Source organism: Saccopteryx bilineata, chromosome 2, assembly GCF_036850765.1.
Source record: "Saccopteryx bilineata isolate mSacBil1 chromosome 2, mSacBil1_pri_phased_curated, whole genome shotgun sequence".
In the NCBI taxonomy this organism is placed as follows: Eukaryota; Metazoa; Chordata; class Mammalia; order Chiroptera; family Emballonuridae; genus Saccopteryx; species Saccopteryx bilineata.
In genome coordinates, this window is record NC_089491.1 from 375,856,045 (window position 1) to 375,869,381 (window position 13,337).

The 13,337-nt window shown below is 54.8% G+C and overlaps 1 protein-coding gene across 9 annotated transcripts; it reads left to right on the forward strand.

Moving 5' to 3' along the window:
• Nucleotides 1–903: 903 nt before the first annotated feature.
• On the forward strand, nt 904–13,159 carry PCGF2 (polycomb group ring finger 2). Of its 9 annotated transcripts, none has more exons than XM_066263782.1 (10): nt 904–932; nt 7,294–7,444; nt 8,006–8,102; nt 8,375–8,430; nt 8,754–8,804; nt 9,030–9,138; nt 9,296–9,350; nt 9,432–9,527; nt 10,897–10,977; nt 11,500–12,019. In XM_066263782.1, exons 2-10 carry the CDS (start codon nt 7,333–7,335, stop codon nt 11,875–11,877), a joined length of 1,035 nt encoding a protein of 344 aa, XP_066119879.1. In that variant the 5' UTR covers nt 904–932; nt 7,294–7,332; the 3' UTR covers nt 11,878–12,019. The 9 variants fall into 9 exon arrangements, with proteins under 9 accessions (XP_066119879.1, XP_066119882.1, XP_066119883.1 ...); XM_066263785.1 differs by lacking the exon at nt 904–932 and adding an exon at nt 1,150–1,251; XM_066263786.1 differs by lacking the exon at nt 904–932 and adding an exon at nt 1,660–1,683.
• The last annotated feature ends 178 nt before the right edge of the window (nt 13,160–13,337 follow it).

A 13,337-nucleotide genomic window follows, 5' to 3' on the forward strand; every position in this document is an offset into this window, starting at 1 on the left:
CGGCCCAGGTTGCGTTCAATTTTTCTCCACGTCCGGGGCGCCAGCCTTCGCCACCGCGACCAAGCCCCCCGCCACGAAACCTACCCCTGCCGCCTTTCCCCGCGTTCCCAGGCGGTTTGCCCCACGAGGTTACCCGGCTTGGTCCCGGTTGCTGCGTTTTAGAGCCGGTGATCTGGCCGCCAAGAGAGGCTAGGAGTGTGGGGAGGACACGCTGTTCCAAATGCAGTTATTAATTTTAAGGGAGTGTTACTTAGAGTGAATGAAAAATAATCCGGACGTGTGTCCGAAGAGACGTCGGGTCCCCCACCCGGGCAGAGCGCCCTTTCGCCAAGGCTGGAGGACTGCAAAGCCAACCACACTGCATATAGCCCAGTCTTCATTTCACCATTTTCTACTAGCCCCAGCTAGGGGCGGGGATCGCAGGGTCAAGGAGTGGGGGGCAAACACATATTTTTGGGGAGGGAGGGGTGAGTTGCAGAGGGTAACAGAGGAGAGGATTCATCCTCCAGGTTCAGGGACTGTTTGGGAAGGGTAAAGTCACGTCCTAGTTTTGGGGGGCCCACTCCGTGTTGGGGGGCAACTGAGTTAGCCTCTTTTCCCCCTCCTCTGCCCCTCTCCGCAAACACCCTGAAGGAATGAGGTCACGTGGGTGAGTAGTGGGCGGGACCTACTCTAGTCCGGAGAAAAAAAGCCATTTTGTGCCCCCCCCCCAGCCCCGGTCCCTCCCCTCCCCTGTGTGTCCCCTCCCCTCCCCTCCCTTCCCCTCCCCTCTCTCCCTTCCACCCCAAGCCGCTTTCACAAACTCCTTTCTTACCGTAGGTTTCTCCCCTCCTGCCGCCGGAGCGGGCGACGCGGCTGGGGTCCCCCTCCCCTCCCTTCCCTCCCTCCCTCCCATCCCCCCCTCCCCGAGACCCACCGGACCCCGAACCCAGGTAAGCGGACGCAGACTGCCCTTGCCTTTTCTCCTACTATCCCATAATCGTCTGGGGATTTGGATGGGGGCTGGTGCATCCCCTTTACACATCCCTGTGGGAGGAGGAGGCTCCGAACCGGGCCTGCTGCTCGCGTCTGCGCCCCACCCCCGCCAGCCCCGATCTAGCTCGCCCGGTCCGCCTTTCTCCCTTTTTTCTCTCCCCTTTTCCCTTCTTTCCCTTCCAAGATGGCCGAAGTGGATTCTCCTTTTAACGCTTTGGCGTCTCCCTCGACCATCACCTCTTTGTGCCTCAGCCCCCTCCTAGACCTGCTTCGGAGGTAGCGAGGGGGAGGGACCAAGGCAGCCACAAAGGCTTTGGGGCTCCGTGTTGGGTGGATCTCTGCCCTTCCATCGCACCCCAACAGCCTGAGAAGCCCTGGCTTTACCCCACTACCCTCCTCGGTCTGGGGAGGGGTCGCTCTCTGCTTTTTCTGTGGACACCCGGGCGTCATAGACGTGCAAGTACTTGAGGCCGGGAATAAGGGGACGTGCTTTTTTGATTGCTGCGGGCCGAGGGAGGGCGCTCTTTCCTGCCGGGTCCGGGTCCTCTCGGGCACCTCCCCCAGCCTGGCCCTCCCCCCACCTCCCCATTCCTGCACTGGGCGCCCCGCCTCCTCCCCAACCACCTAAGCAGAGCCTCTTTCTCCGGAACACCCCTCCTTGGGCCCCGCGGAAAGTTTGGCTCTAGGGAAGATAGCAGCGGCCACCTGGTAACTGGGGTCCCTGATCCTCTGACCCAGGCTCCGGGGGCAGCCGGGACGGAATGGGTAGAATGGAAATGCGGGGGAGATTTATCGCGCTATTCCCCATCACCAGCGGAGGCAGGTAGGGGTCTGACCTACTGACCCCTCTACCACTGGGGAGCCGGGCTGCCCCCTTCCTCCCCAGGCCCTCCTGCTGCTAGTTCTGAGGGGATGGGACCCCTCTGTAAGTGGACATCCCTGCTCCTCCTGTCTCCGCGTTGGGCCCAGGCATGCCTCGCCCCCTCCCCCAAAGCCCCCATCTGCCCAGAATTGCTCCGGATGGCTGGACGCCTGGGGTGGTAAATTTGCCTGTAAATATTGTGGAAGTGTTACCCCGAGCTTGCCCCTGGTCTTTGTTTCTCAGAGTTACCCCCCAGCCCCACCCCATGCTGCCACAGTCTGTCCAGGGCTTCCTGTGGCTGGGGGTAGGTGTCCCTTGGTTGTCTCGCGCTCCATTCTGATGTCTCCTTTTCTGGGCCTCTTGTAGTTTGTATCTGTTCCTACAACTACTTTCTCTTCTTCCTCCCGCTTCCACTCTGTTCCAGGGTGTTGGGACTTGGAAAAGAAGCGTAAAGCCAGCTCTGTTGCAGTGTTTTGGTGGTGAGGTTTTCCCAGGGGTTTCCTCATTTAGAGTTGGGGTTGCAGTCTTAGAACTGTCTTTGGAATGAGGCAGGAAGCAGACCTGGGACTTAGGATCCAGATACCGTGTAGCTGGGGTTCAAGTTGAAGAATTTGGGGGGTGGGCAGGAAGAGGGCTCTCTGCTGCCCTGGGCTTGCCTGAGAGATCTTGGTGGATGGAGCTGTTACCATGGGAATGGAGAGAGCCTGAACAGGATGAGGTTATATCTTTGTGCAGGTCAGATGCCCACCCCACTCCTCCAGTCTCTGACCCCCAGAGTGGAGGTTAGGAGCTGCACTGTCTTTGTTGCCAGAAGACTTAGGTTATAATTTACACTGGGTGGACCAGGGATACACAAAAGGTTAGTGTGTGTTTGCATCTCTGGTCTCAGCCAGGGATGTCAGACTGTGTGCTTCTGGATGATGTGGGTGGAGATGGCTATGCATCTGGCAAATGTGGGTCTGGGGGGGCTGTATGTGTGATGGGGTGTGTCTGGCCGATGTGTCTGTGTGTGTGTCTGGCCAAATATCTGTTTGGCTGACTATGTATGTGTGTGTTGTGTCTGCCTGGCCTTGTGTGTTTTGAGTGTGAGAGAGATGGAGGGGGTGTGTCTGGCTATGTGTGTATCTGGTAGTTGTAGTTCTGTGTGCATGTTTTGGGTTTTTGTCTTTGTTTGATCTTAGCAAGCTGGGAGGAGGTTAAGGGAGGGTAGAGTGAGCCCAGCTTCAGGAGGCTAGAAGCCTTTTTCAATGCTGCTGGCGGGGGAGTAGATCGGAGTAGATCCTTGTGCCAGGGCCAAAGATCGGGGAACACTGAGCGGTTGACAGTGATTCCAGGTGGACCCCATGTACCTCTTCCCCGCACAAACACACGGGCTTGCACGATTGCACCACGTAGTTGGAAGAGGAATGGACTTCTGGAAACTAGGATCCGAGTCTTGACAGTACACTCTGGCTCACTGTGCTTCTGTGCAGCCTCAGTTTCTCTGTCTGTACCATGGAAGTAGGAGGAGGCCCCTGCTCCCTCTGCGTACTTCAAGGTGAGAATGTGTGCTGATGGTTATGTTGTGGCCAGACTTGGATCCCTCCCTTCACTCACTGAGTGATCTCCTAGGGAACATGGAGTGGAGTCCTTCTACCTTCTCCCTGGATGGAATCAGGCCAGGCTTATTGTTCTTTTTTTTTTGAGAGAGAGAGAGAGAGACAGGGAGAGGAAGGGACAGAGATGAGAAGCACCAACTTGTAGTTATGGCACTTTAGTTATTCATTAATTGCTTTTCATACGTGCCTTGGGGGCGGATGACAATGACAGACTCCAGCTGAGCCAGTGACCTTGGGCTCAAGCCAGTGACCTTGGGCTCAAGCCAGTGACCATGGGGTCGTGTTGATGATCTCACACTTAAGCTGGTGACCCCCCACTCAAGCTGGTGAGCCTGCACTCAAGCCAGGAGTTTTGAACCTGGGACCCATGATGCTCTATCCACTGCACCAACACTGGTCAGGCTAGGCTTATTGGTTCTTTTTTTTTTTTTTAAGATTTTATTTATTGATTTTGGAGATAGAGAGGAGGTGGGAGCAGGAAGCATCAACTCACAGTAGTAGTTGTTTCTCGTATGTGCCTTGACCTGGCAAGCCCAGGGCGTCCAGCTGGTGACCTCAGGGTTCCGGGTCAATGCTTTAGCCACCGTGCCACCACAGGTCAGGTTTATTGGTTCTTAAACGAGTAAGGAGCTTGGCCTAGGTGCCAGGGTGTAAAGAGCGCTGGACTGGGAGTCAGGCAGTTTGTAGTTCCAGCACTGTCATTGCGGTGCTGTGTGACCTTAGACAAGTCACTTGTTTCTAAGTTTCTTCATCTGTCAAATGAAATGATTGGACAAGATGCTTTCTAAGATCCCTTCTACTTTTGCAGTTCTAGACGTCTGGATGTGACCTTGAGTGACATTTCCCAAGACCTGGAGGCTTTCTATTTCTAGTGAGGGAGTTGGGCTAATCACATTTGGCGGAAAGGCAGAGCCATGAGTGCTGTCGCTGAGCGTCCAGAGAAGCGGGGGACCTCTGAGTTGGCAGAGACTGCTGTTCGTGCAGAGGAAATGAAAAAACTGACAGCGAGAGAGGCCTAACCTTTGGGGAACTTCCAGAAAGAGCTTGGTTAAAACAAAGAGGGGGGTGGTCTTTATCAGTAGGAGACTTTGAGGATGAGGGAAGACCAATGCCAGGCTTGAGTGGCAAAGAGGATCTGGAATTGGGTGCTGGGTGCAGATTTATCTCCTTTCTTGCCACTGTAGCCGAGACCAGGGCTTCCCAAGGGCCAGAAGCATGAGCTGACCAACTGTTGTGCCCTTGCTAAGACAGTGGTTTGGGGACAGAAGACACTGAAGGACTTGGCCCCCAGCTGGGAAGGCATTCGGGGTGGGAGGTGGCCCTCAGGTCCACTGTGGGGATGTGGTTGAGACTGACCTGTTAGAGCCCCAGACGTCCTCAGAGGCTACTTCCCAGTGGCCTTTGGTTTCCCTTTTCTGCTTTTTGGATTTGTCTCTCCCTCCCTGTCTTCCTCAGGCTGTTCCCATCTCCCAGCCTCTTCCCTAAAGTGATGATACTGGTTGTCTAGCCACCTGTCTCCCCTCTTCCCTCTGCTTCTCACAATACACCAGCCCCTTGCGGCTGGGGAGGAATTGGGTGTCAGTTGTAGGGCCCTGAGGCTTCCTGGGGGGGGGGATGAGATGAGGAGGGCATGCTTGGGGGGACATGTAACCATGACAATCAGGTAAAGAACTAACTAGGGCTTCTCCCCAGCCCCAGAGGTAATAGTCTGAGGCTCTGGAGATGGAGTAGGGGGGGAGCAGGGAGTGTCACAAGGGGGCTCGTTCCTTAAAGGGGAGAGGGAGGAACATTTCATACCTTCAGTAAGCACCATAGCTCTTCCCTTCACTCATTTGTCTAGAAAAGAGCCTGAGGGACAGTCTGGGTCTGAATGCTCACAAGTGCTTGAGGAAGTGAGAGGCTGAGGGCCATGGCCATGTGCCTAGGAGCTTCTGTGGGTTGAGGCCATTGTCTGCCAGGCAGGAACTGGATGGGAGTTCTTAAGAGCAAGTGTCTGTTTGAAAACACAGGTGTGTGAATGAGGTGGCTAAAGCAGTGTGAAGCCCTATGAGTGTGTGTGTGCGCCGTGCACATGCACGCACACACATCGTGTGTGAGGGAGCGAGAGAAAGAAAAGGGGGTATGACATTCACTGGTAGCAGCCTGGACTCCCAGCATTATCTGAGCCCAAAACGTTTTGTTTCTGGCTGTACACGCCCACAGATTCTTTTGGACACAGACACACTCACGGGACAGCAGTCATACAAAGTCCCTTTGGAGGCCTAGACAACATGTACACATCCAATATTACACACAGTCAGTGAGACAGCCACTTGGAGTTTGTTCTTTCCTCTGGATGGTTGTAATAATATTTGGGCATCTTGCCAGGAACGAGGTTACTATGGAAACGACCAAAGAGTGGAGTCACCAGCAAGCCTGCTACATAATTGTGAAGGGGGGACCCGGTGCAGGGAAGGCTGAAGGAGGCCACCCTGTGTGGAGCGGAAACCCCTTTCCTCTGGACAGCTCTGCAGCTCTCAGCTGCATCCCCACTCGCTGGGCTGGCTGCTTGTTCCCCTCTGTCTGCCCTGCAAGCTGGTGTTTCTCCCACGTGTGGCCTTAGTGTCTCTCTGTCGCTTTAGGTGTCTAGCCAGCCTCTGTTGGCTGTTTGGGTCCTGGCCAAACTCATCCTGGGGTCTCTATAGAAACTGCTGATCCCGGCGGTGAATTTTTGGTCCTAGAAAACCCAATGTGGTGGCTTTAGAAACCTTTCTGGAAAGGAGAGAAGGGTGTATGTTGTAAAGGAGCCGTTGGGGCTTGGCCACCCTCCCAAGCTCCGCCCCTTGGGCTTTTACTCTGGGAAAGAGGAAGAAGGGAGGGGCCGTGGCTTCTCCGAGCAGCTTTGATTTTTATCTAAGAAGCAAAAACATCAGCCAGCCCACAGCTGGGCTTTGCCTGACCTCCCCAGACCCTGCCAGAGCCTGGCCAGGTGCTCAGGTGGGCTGGGGACAGGGAACTTTCTGCCCGGCTTTGGCCGGCTTCTTTGAGAGCCTGTTGTCTGTCGCTGGGTAGTCCATGACAGGTTACAAAGGAGGTGTCGCCAGGCGGGACATGGTGGGTGACAGTGCTTACAGAAGAAAATTCCTGTGTGTGCAGTGGGACGGGGTCCCTAGGTGTGTGTGCTTGTGGGCACAGGTGGAGCTGTGTGCTCCTCAGTATTTCCTGCGTGAGCACCAGGCCTGGGACCTGTATGGTCAGCATACACTGGATTTCCAGATTGCTGCTCTGGGGCCAGGGCGGGGTGCAGAGCCAGAAGGACAAGTGATGGGGTGCCCCTTCAAATGTAAAGCAGCTTGTGTTTCCAGGAAGGCTTCCTGGAGGAGGAGTGGATGGAATGAAAGGAGGGTAGGATGGAGTAGAAAGACCAAGTCAGGGGCCTTGCACCTGTATAGAGTGGGGTGAAGGGGCAGGGACAATTTATTTTTTCTCTTTTATTTTCCTTAGGTTCAGATCACTGGCTTATTTACCTGAATTTCATCATAGTTTCCAGCACTCACTTGAGTGAATATGAATTGGGATTATGGAGATGTTTTAAAAGTCTGTTCTCTTCCATTTTCCTGCCTCCTCACATCCTCTGGAGAGTTGGGTAGTACTTCCTATGGTCTAACCTCAGTCTTTCCTGCTGCTCCTGAAGTGGGGCCTGACCTTGTTGCTCAAGATGATGTGAATCTCCAGAGCCTCTGGCACCCAGGAAACACCCAGAAGGGACCAGAAAGAACCAAATCCTTACATGCACCCAACCCAAGGCAGAGAGGAGGGGCCTTGGGCTCAGAGAGGATGTTGGATCTCCCGGTTTCTGATTCTACTTTTACTCCCCAGGGTGACACTCCCCAGTCCCCCAACCCCCTCCGTGGCATCATGCATCGGACCACACGGATCAAAATCACGGAGCTGAACCCTCACCTCATGTGTGCCCTCTGTGGGGGGTACTTCATTGACGCCACTACCATCGTGGAGTGCTTGCATTCCTGTGAGTTGGGTGGAAGGGCTGCTTCTCAGGGTGGGCAGCCTCTGCCCAGGTTGGAGGGTTACTGCCCTGAAGACTAAACAAGTCCCTGTGGCAGTGGGAGTCCCTAGGTCACAATGAGATGGCCCGGAGGAGAGACTAGAGGTTTCAGCCCAGAAGTGTCATTTTAGGGACTTTAATCTGAGATCTCTGTGGCTGAAACGTCACCCCCCGAAGATGCAAGTGCCCCTGATGTGTACTATGGGCTTGGGGGCAAGGGGTTAAGGACCCTGAGAGGAATTTGGGATTGGGGGCTCACCATACACATGACACATGACACTGGCCTGACTGACACACACACACACACACACACACACACACACACACACACACGATCTGTCCTGTCCCAAGGATGGATGTGGTGCAGATGCCCTCTATGCAAAACAGGATCTCATTGGCCCTCTGAATAGGCCTGAACTGCTGGGACAAGGTGGAGAAGGGATACCTGAACTTGAACAGAGGATGTGGGGCTGGACCTGGTTACGAAGGGGGCTCTGACTGCTCCTCCTTTTCCTCTCCCCCAAGTCTGCAAAACCTGCATCGTGCGCTACCTGGAGACCAACAAGTACTGCCCCATGTGTGACGTGCAGGTCCATAAGACCCGGCCGCTGCTGAGTATCAGGTGGGCCTGGCCCCTGGGATCCTCCGGGCCGCTTCCCTGTCCTTCAGCCCTCCTTGTTCCTGTAGCCAAGGTGGGGGCAGGTGGGGAAGCACTGGGCCTCTTCCCTCTCTCCAGTCGAATCTAGCCGAGAAGTACTGGAGGGGTAGATACTAGGTCTCCTAGGACCCCGTGCTGGGCGCAAGGCCCAGGCAGGGCGGTGAGAGTGGGGTCCTGGCTGGGGAGTTTGGGGTAAGAGCTGTGTTGATAGGGCCCTGTATGTTTTTTTTCCCCAGATCTGACAAAACCCTCCAAGACATTGTCTACAAATTGGTCCCTGGGCTTTTTAAAGGTATCCACGCCTGACTCGTGGTGGCGCAGTGGATGGGGTGTCGGCATGGAAGGCTGAGGTTGCCGGTTTGGGGCCCCGGGTTTACCCAGTGGGGGCACATGTGAGAATCAACCATCTATGAGCAACTCCCTATGAAAGGCTTTCTGCCCACAACCCCCCCCCCCCCGCCTTCTCTCTCTCTCCTCTCTCTGAGATCAATAAGTAATCTCTTTAAAAATAATAGTAATAAAAACAAAGGTAGCCACACACCCTTCCTCCTGCCCACCACCTCCCATTTCCCAGCTTCTTGTTCCCTCCTCATCCTGTTTCCTTCTCTCTTTCAGATGAGATGAAACGGCGGCGGGACTTCTATGCAGCGTACCCCCTGACAGAAGGTGAGTTCGTGTGTGTGTGCTCCCAGGCCTGGGACCACGTGGTATGTGGTGCTGCCCGGCCATGAGGGCTGGATGCACCGGGCTGGCCTTCTCCACGCACCACCACGCTGCCTGCCCAGCCCAGAGGATGGCTAGGCTCACCCCGGAGCTCCGAGATCTTGGGTCTGTGGTGGGGCTCCTTTCTCCCGTCCTAGGCCAGCCCCACCGAGTTCTCTCCTTTTGCAGTCCCCAATGGCTCCAATGAGGACCGTGGTGAAGTCCTGGAACAGGAGAAGGGGGCTCTGAGTGACGATGAGATTGTCAGCCTCTCCATTGAGTTCTATGAAGCTGTCAGGCAAGTCTGTCATATACCTGATTTTTTGGGGGTCCTAGGCTGGGTAACCTCTTATCCACCATGGTTCAATTCTCCTGGAAAGGAGGGCCTTCTGGATGTGTGTACTAGGGAATCCTGCCTGGACCAGGGCCTCCCTAGCTTTATTCTCCCCCCTCAGGGATCGGGAGGAGAAGAAGGGCCCCCTGGAGAATGGGGATGGGGACAAGGAAAAGGTGAGTGCTGGGGCCTGCCCAGGAGTGGGGTGTGGGCTGGGAGAGGTGGACCTCAGCCCTGAGGTGCCTCTCCCTCGACAGACAGGGGTGCGCTTCCTGCGCTGTCCAGCAGCCATGACCGTCATGCATCTCGCCAAGTTTCTCCGCAACAAGATGGATGTGCCCAGCAAGTACAAGGTGAGAGTCCCTTGGGTCCTTTGAAAAATTGAGTGCCTGTGGTTGGGTGTGTCTGACAATCTGTACATCTCAGCCATTGTTCAGGTCTGGCTGGGTGTCAATAAGGGCCTACCTGGTTGTGTAATTGAGCCCAAGTGGAAGGATAATTGAAACCAGAATTAGGGTGGGGCAGTGTGCATCTGTTGAAACCAGTGTGCATAGGTACATGAGAACAGGTGGTGTGTGCGCACACACACATGAATGCTTACACACTCAGAACTGTGGCAAAAACAGTCTTACCTGGGCCCTGCTGGCTGAGGGAAGGCTAGTCTGAAATTCCAATAGAACTCTAGGACATTGCTTCTTAAACTTGAGTGTGTCTGTGATCCCTTAGAGATCTTGTTAAAATGCAGATCCTGATTTGATAGATTCTGCATTTCCAGCAAGCCTCCAGGTGCTGCCAATGCTTTTGGTCTATAGAGCACACTGCGTTTCAAGAGTCTAGGACAGCCTGACCAGGCGGTGGCGCAGTAGATAGAGCGTCAGACTGGGATGCGGAAGGACCCAGGTTCGAGACCTCGGGGTTGCCAGCTAGAGTGCGGGCTCATCTGGCTTGAGCAAAAAGCTCACTAGCATGGACTCAAGGTCACTGGCTCGAGCAGGGGGTTGCTCAGTCTGCTGAAGTCCCGCAGTCATGGCACATATGAGAAAGCAATCAATGAACAACTACGGTGTCGCAACGAAAAACTGATGATTGATGCTTCTCATCTCTCTCCGTTCCTGTCTGTCTCTCCCTATCTATCCCTCTATCTGACTCTCTCTGTCCCTGTAAATAAATAAATAAATAAAAATTAAAAAAAAAAATTCTTTATAAAAAAAAAAAAAAGAGTCTAGGACAGTGGATGCCAAACTTCTCTGCATGGCAGAATCATGTGGGGGGCTTTAACACTCCATTCATATCTTATCAGTTAAAACAATCTCGGCGTGAGATCCAAGCACTGGTATTCCCTAAAGCTCCCTGGGTGATTCTGTGCAGCCTGGGTGAAAGCCAGTACTCCAAGAGATCTTTCTTGCCTGGGCCTTTTCTTTGCCCATTGGCTCCTCTGGGGGACCTGCCGGTGACATAAGGGGACCCAGAGGGCTGGGTGGGTGGCTGGGGTGGGGGGTTGTTAATGATGTGGGTACCTTTTCTGGATCCCTTTCTACCTAGTGGTCAGCAGTTCTGTTGGGACAGCTCTGATAGGGATCAGCTCTACCGCGAAACCCCAGAGTAATGAGGGACCCCCAGAGTCCACTTGGGCCGCTGTTCCCCCACACCCCGCAAGACCCCCAGCTTGGATCCTCTTTGCCAGATGGCCAGGGCCACAGTGTTCTCGCTCTCCTCCTGCAGGTAGAGGTTCTCTATGAGGATGAGCCCCTGAAGGAATACTACACCCTCATGGACATCGCCTACATCTACCCCTGGCGGCGGGTGAGCAGGACTGCAGGGACCCTGGCAGGTCTGGCATTGGTCTGTGCCCACAGTGACCACATGAGCCCCCCTGTTCGAATCACAGTTCATCTCTTGTCCCATGAGCTGGCTGTGTCCAGGGTGGCCTACCCTACCAGTTAGGCCTCGGGGCTGCCTCTCACTGATGACCTCCCACACTCAGGAGAAAAGTATCCTTGGGCAGATAGCATGCCCCTGTGTGGGGTCAGGAAAGAGGTGGCTTGACCTTTTTTTTGACCTGGTGGCTGTGGGGGAGTAAATGTTGTTTTCTGCTCTTGGCCTCCCTCTCTCCCTTCCAGTTGGCATGTTTTTTGGGTCTCATGTGCCCCGTCTCTCAGCCAAGCTTTGCCTTTGTCCTCCTACTCTGCGGGGTCTTTCTCTCCAAGGCTTGACCCTTTCCTGTCATCTTCTGGGCACGAGGGGGTGAAGGTAGGTGGCTGCTCACTTAGCCGTTCTCCTGACACCCACCTCATGCCTGCTTCTCCTCTCCCACTTTCCCTGCAGAACGGCCCTCTCCCCCTCAAGTACCGGGTCCAGCCAGCCTGCAAGCGGCTCACCTTGCCTACAGCGCCCACCCCCTCCGAGGGCACCAACACCAGTGGGGCGTCAGAGTGTGAGTCAGTCAGCGACAAGGCTCCCAGCCCTGCCACCCTGCCGGCCACCTCTTCCTCTCTGCCCAGCCCAGCCACCCCCTCCCATGGCTCTCCCAGCTCCCATGGACCCCCGGCCACCCACCCTACCTCCCCCACTCCCCCTTCAGCAGCCGGCGGGGTCACCACAGCTACCAACGGGGGCACCTCGAACTGCCTGCAGGCACCATCCTCAACCAGCAGGGGGCGCAAGATGACTGTCAATGGAGCTCCTGTGCCCCCCTTAACTTGAGGAAAGGGACCGTCACCCTCCTTTTCCAGCCATGCCTCTCCACCCCTCTTTTTTCTGGGCTCTTTTTTCCACCTCTTATATTTTTCCCAGCTCCTCCCACCTTAGGGGTGGGGGGAGGGTTTTATAAATAAATCTATATATATGTACATAGGAAAAACCAAATATACATACTTATTTTCTATGGACCAACCAGATTAATTTAAATGCCACAGGAAACAAACTTTTTGTGTGTGTGTGTATGTGGGGGTGGGGGTTCATTTTTATGGGGTCTTGCATAATTTGCTCTTTTCTGGGGGTGCCTGGAGGTAGACTGGAGGGACCACCTAAGGCTCAGTAGAGCTCTGCCCCACCCTCCATTTCCCAAGGCAGATGGGGTGTTGGGGAGCCCACCCGCCCCCAAAACTTTAGGCACGACTTGAACTGTATGGAGTCTATCTTCTTTCTCTGCCCATCTTGGCTGCTGTCCTGCCCTGACCAGTCGGTCTCCCCCACCCTCACGTTGAATGTCCAGAGACTTGCTAAGACAGTGCCTTTTACAAATACAGTTTGTCCCCTGGTTCTGAGGAATGAGTGGGCAGTGGAGATGGCATCTCCCTTGTCTCCTCTTGCAGTGGAAACTTTGTACAAAGAATAGATAGTTCTGCCTTTCTTTGTTCTTTTTCCTGCGTATGTGGCCTTCGCATCATTTTTCTTGTGGAAGAGAAGATTCAGGCCGTGGGAGGCCTCGGTCCTTGAAGTTCTGCTGTGGCTTTAGCGTTGTGAACTGCTTCATCCCCTTCTGCCCGTGCCTCTGTCCCTACCCAGGAACCCTCACCAGCAAGCCTGGTGATCAAGTCTCACTTGGGGACCTGGAGTGGAGAGGTGGAGTGGGGTTAACCTCAGACAAGCACAGACCCCAGATTCTGCCAGAGGCCAATAGCCGTCCAGTCCCCTCCCGACCCCTAGCTGTGGCCCAGTGAGGAAGAGCCTCGGGCGTCTGAAAGCACAAGATGACGGACATTTGTAAGCTCTGTCCTCAACTCCATCCTGAGGTCAGGGGACCACCCCCTAATGGGCTGACCCCAATAGGTCCCTGCCCACCTGTTTGCTTTGTGTACATAGATCAGGTGGGGGAGGAGGTGAGGAGGCAAGACTGTCACAACCTAGGTGTTTGGGGTTGGGTCCCCCCAGTGGGTTTGTCTGTATTTACGCTTCGTCCTGTGTCTGAGGTGCTATGACTGGACCCTCCTACCCCGGGACATTTGTATCTCCTGGCTTCGTAATAAATGCTGCATACTCTTCAGAGCCTCTAGTTCTTTGGGGCAGATGGGACAGGGAAAGGATGGGTGGGTCCCCTGGCCGCCTCATGCCTCTTGTCTCTGGGCTCAGCCTGCCTTGGGGGACCCCATATGGAATAAACCTGAACTACCTCTGCTCTGTGGCCAGTCAGGTAACCCCAGAGCAGGGGGGGAGGCCCTGTG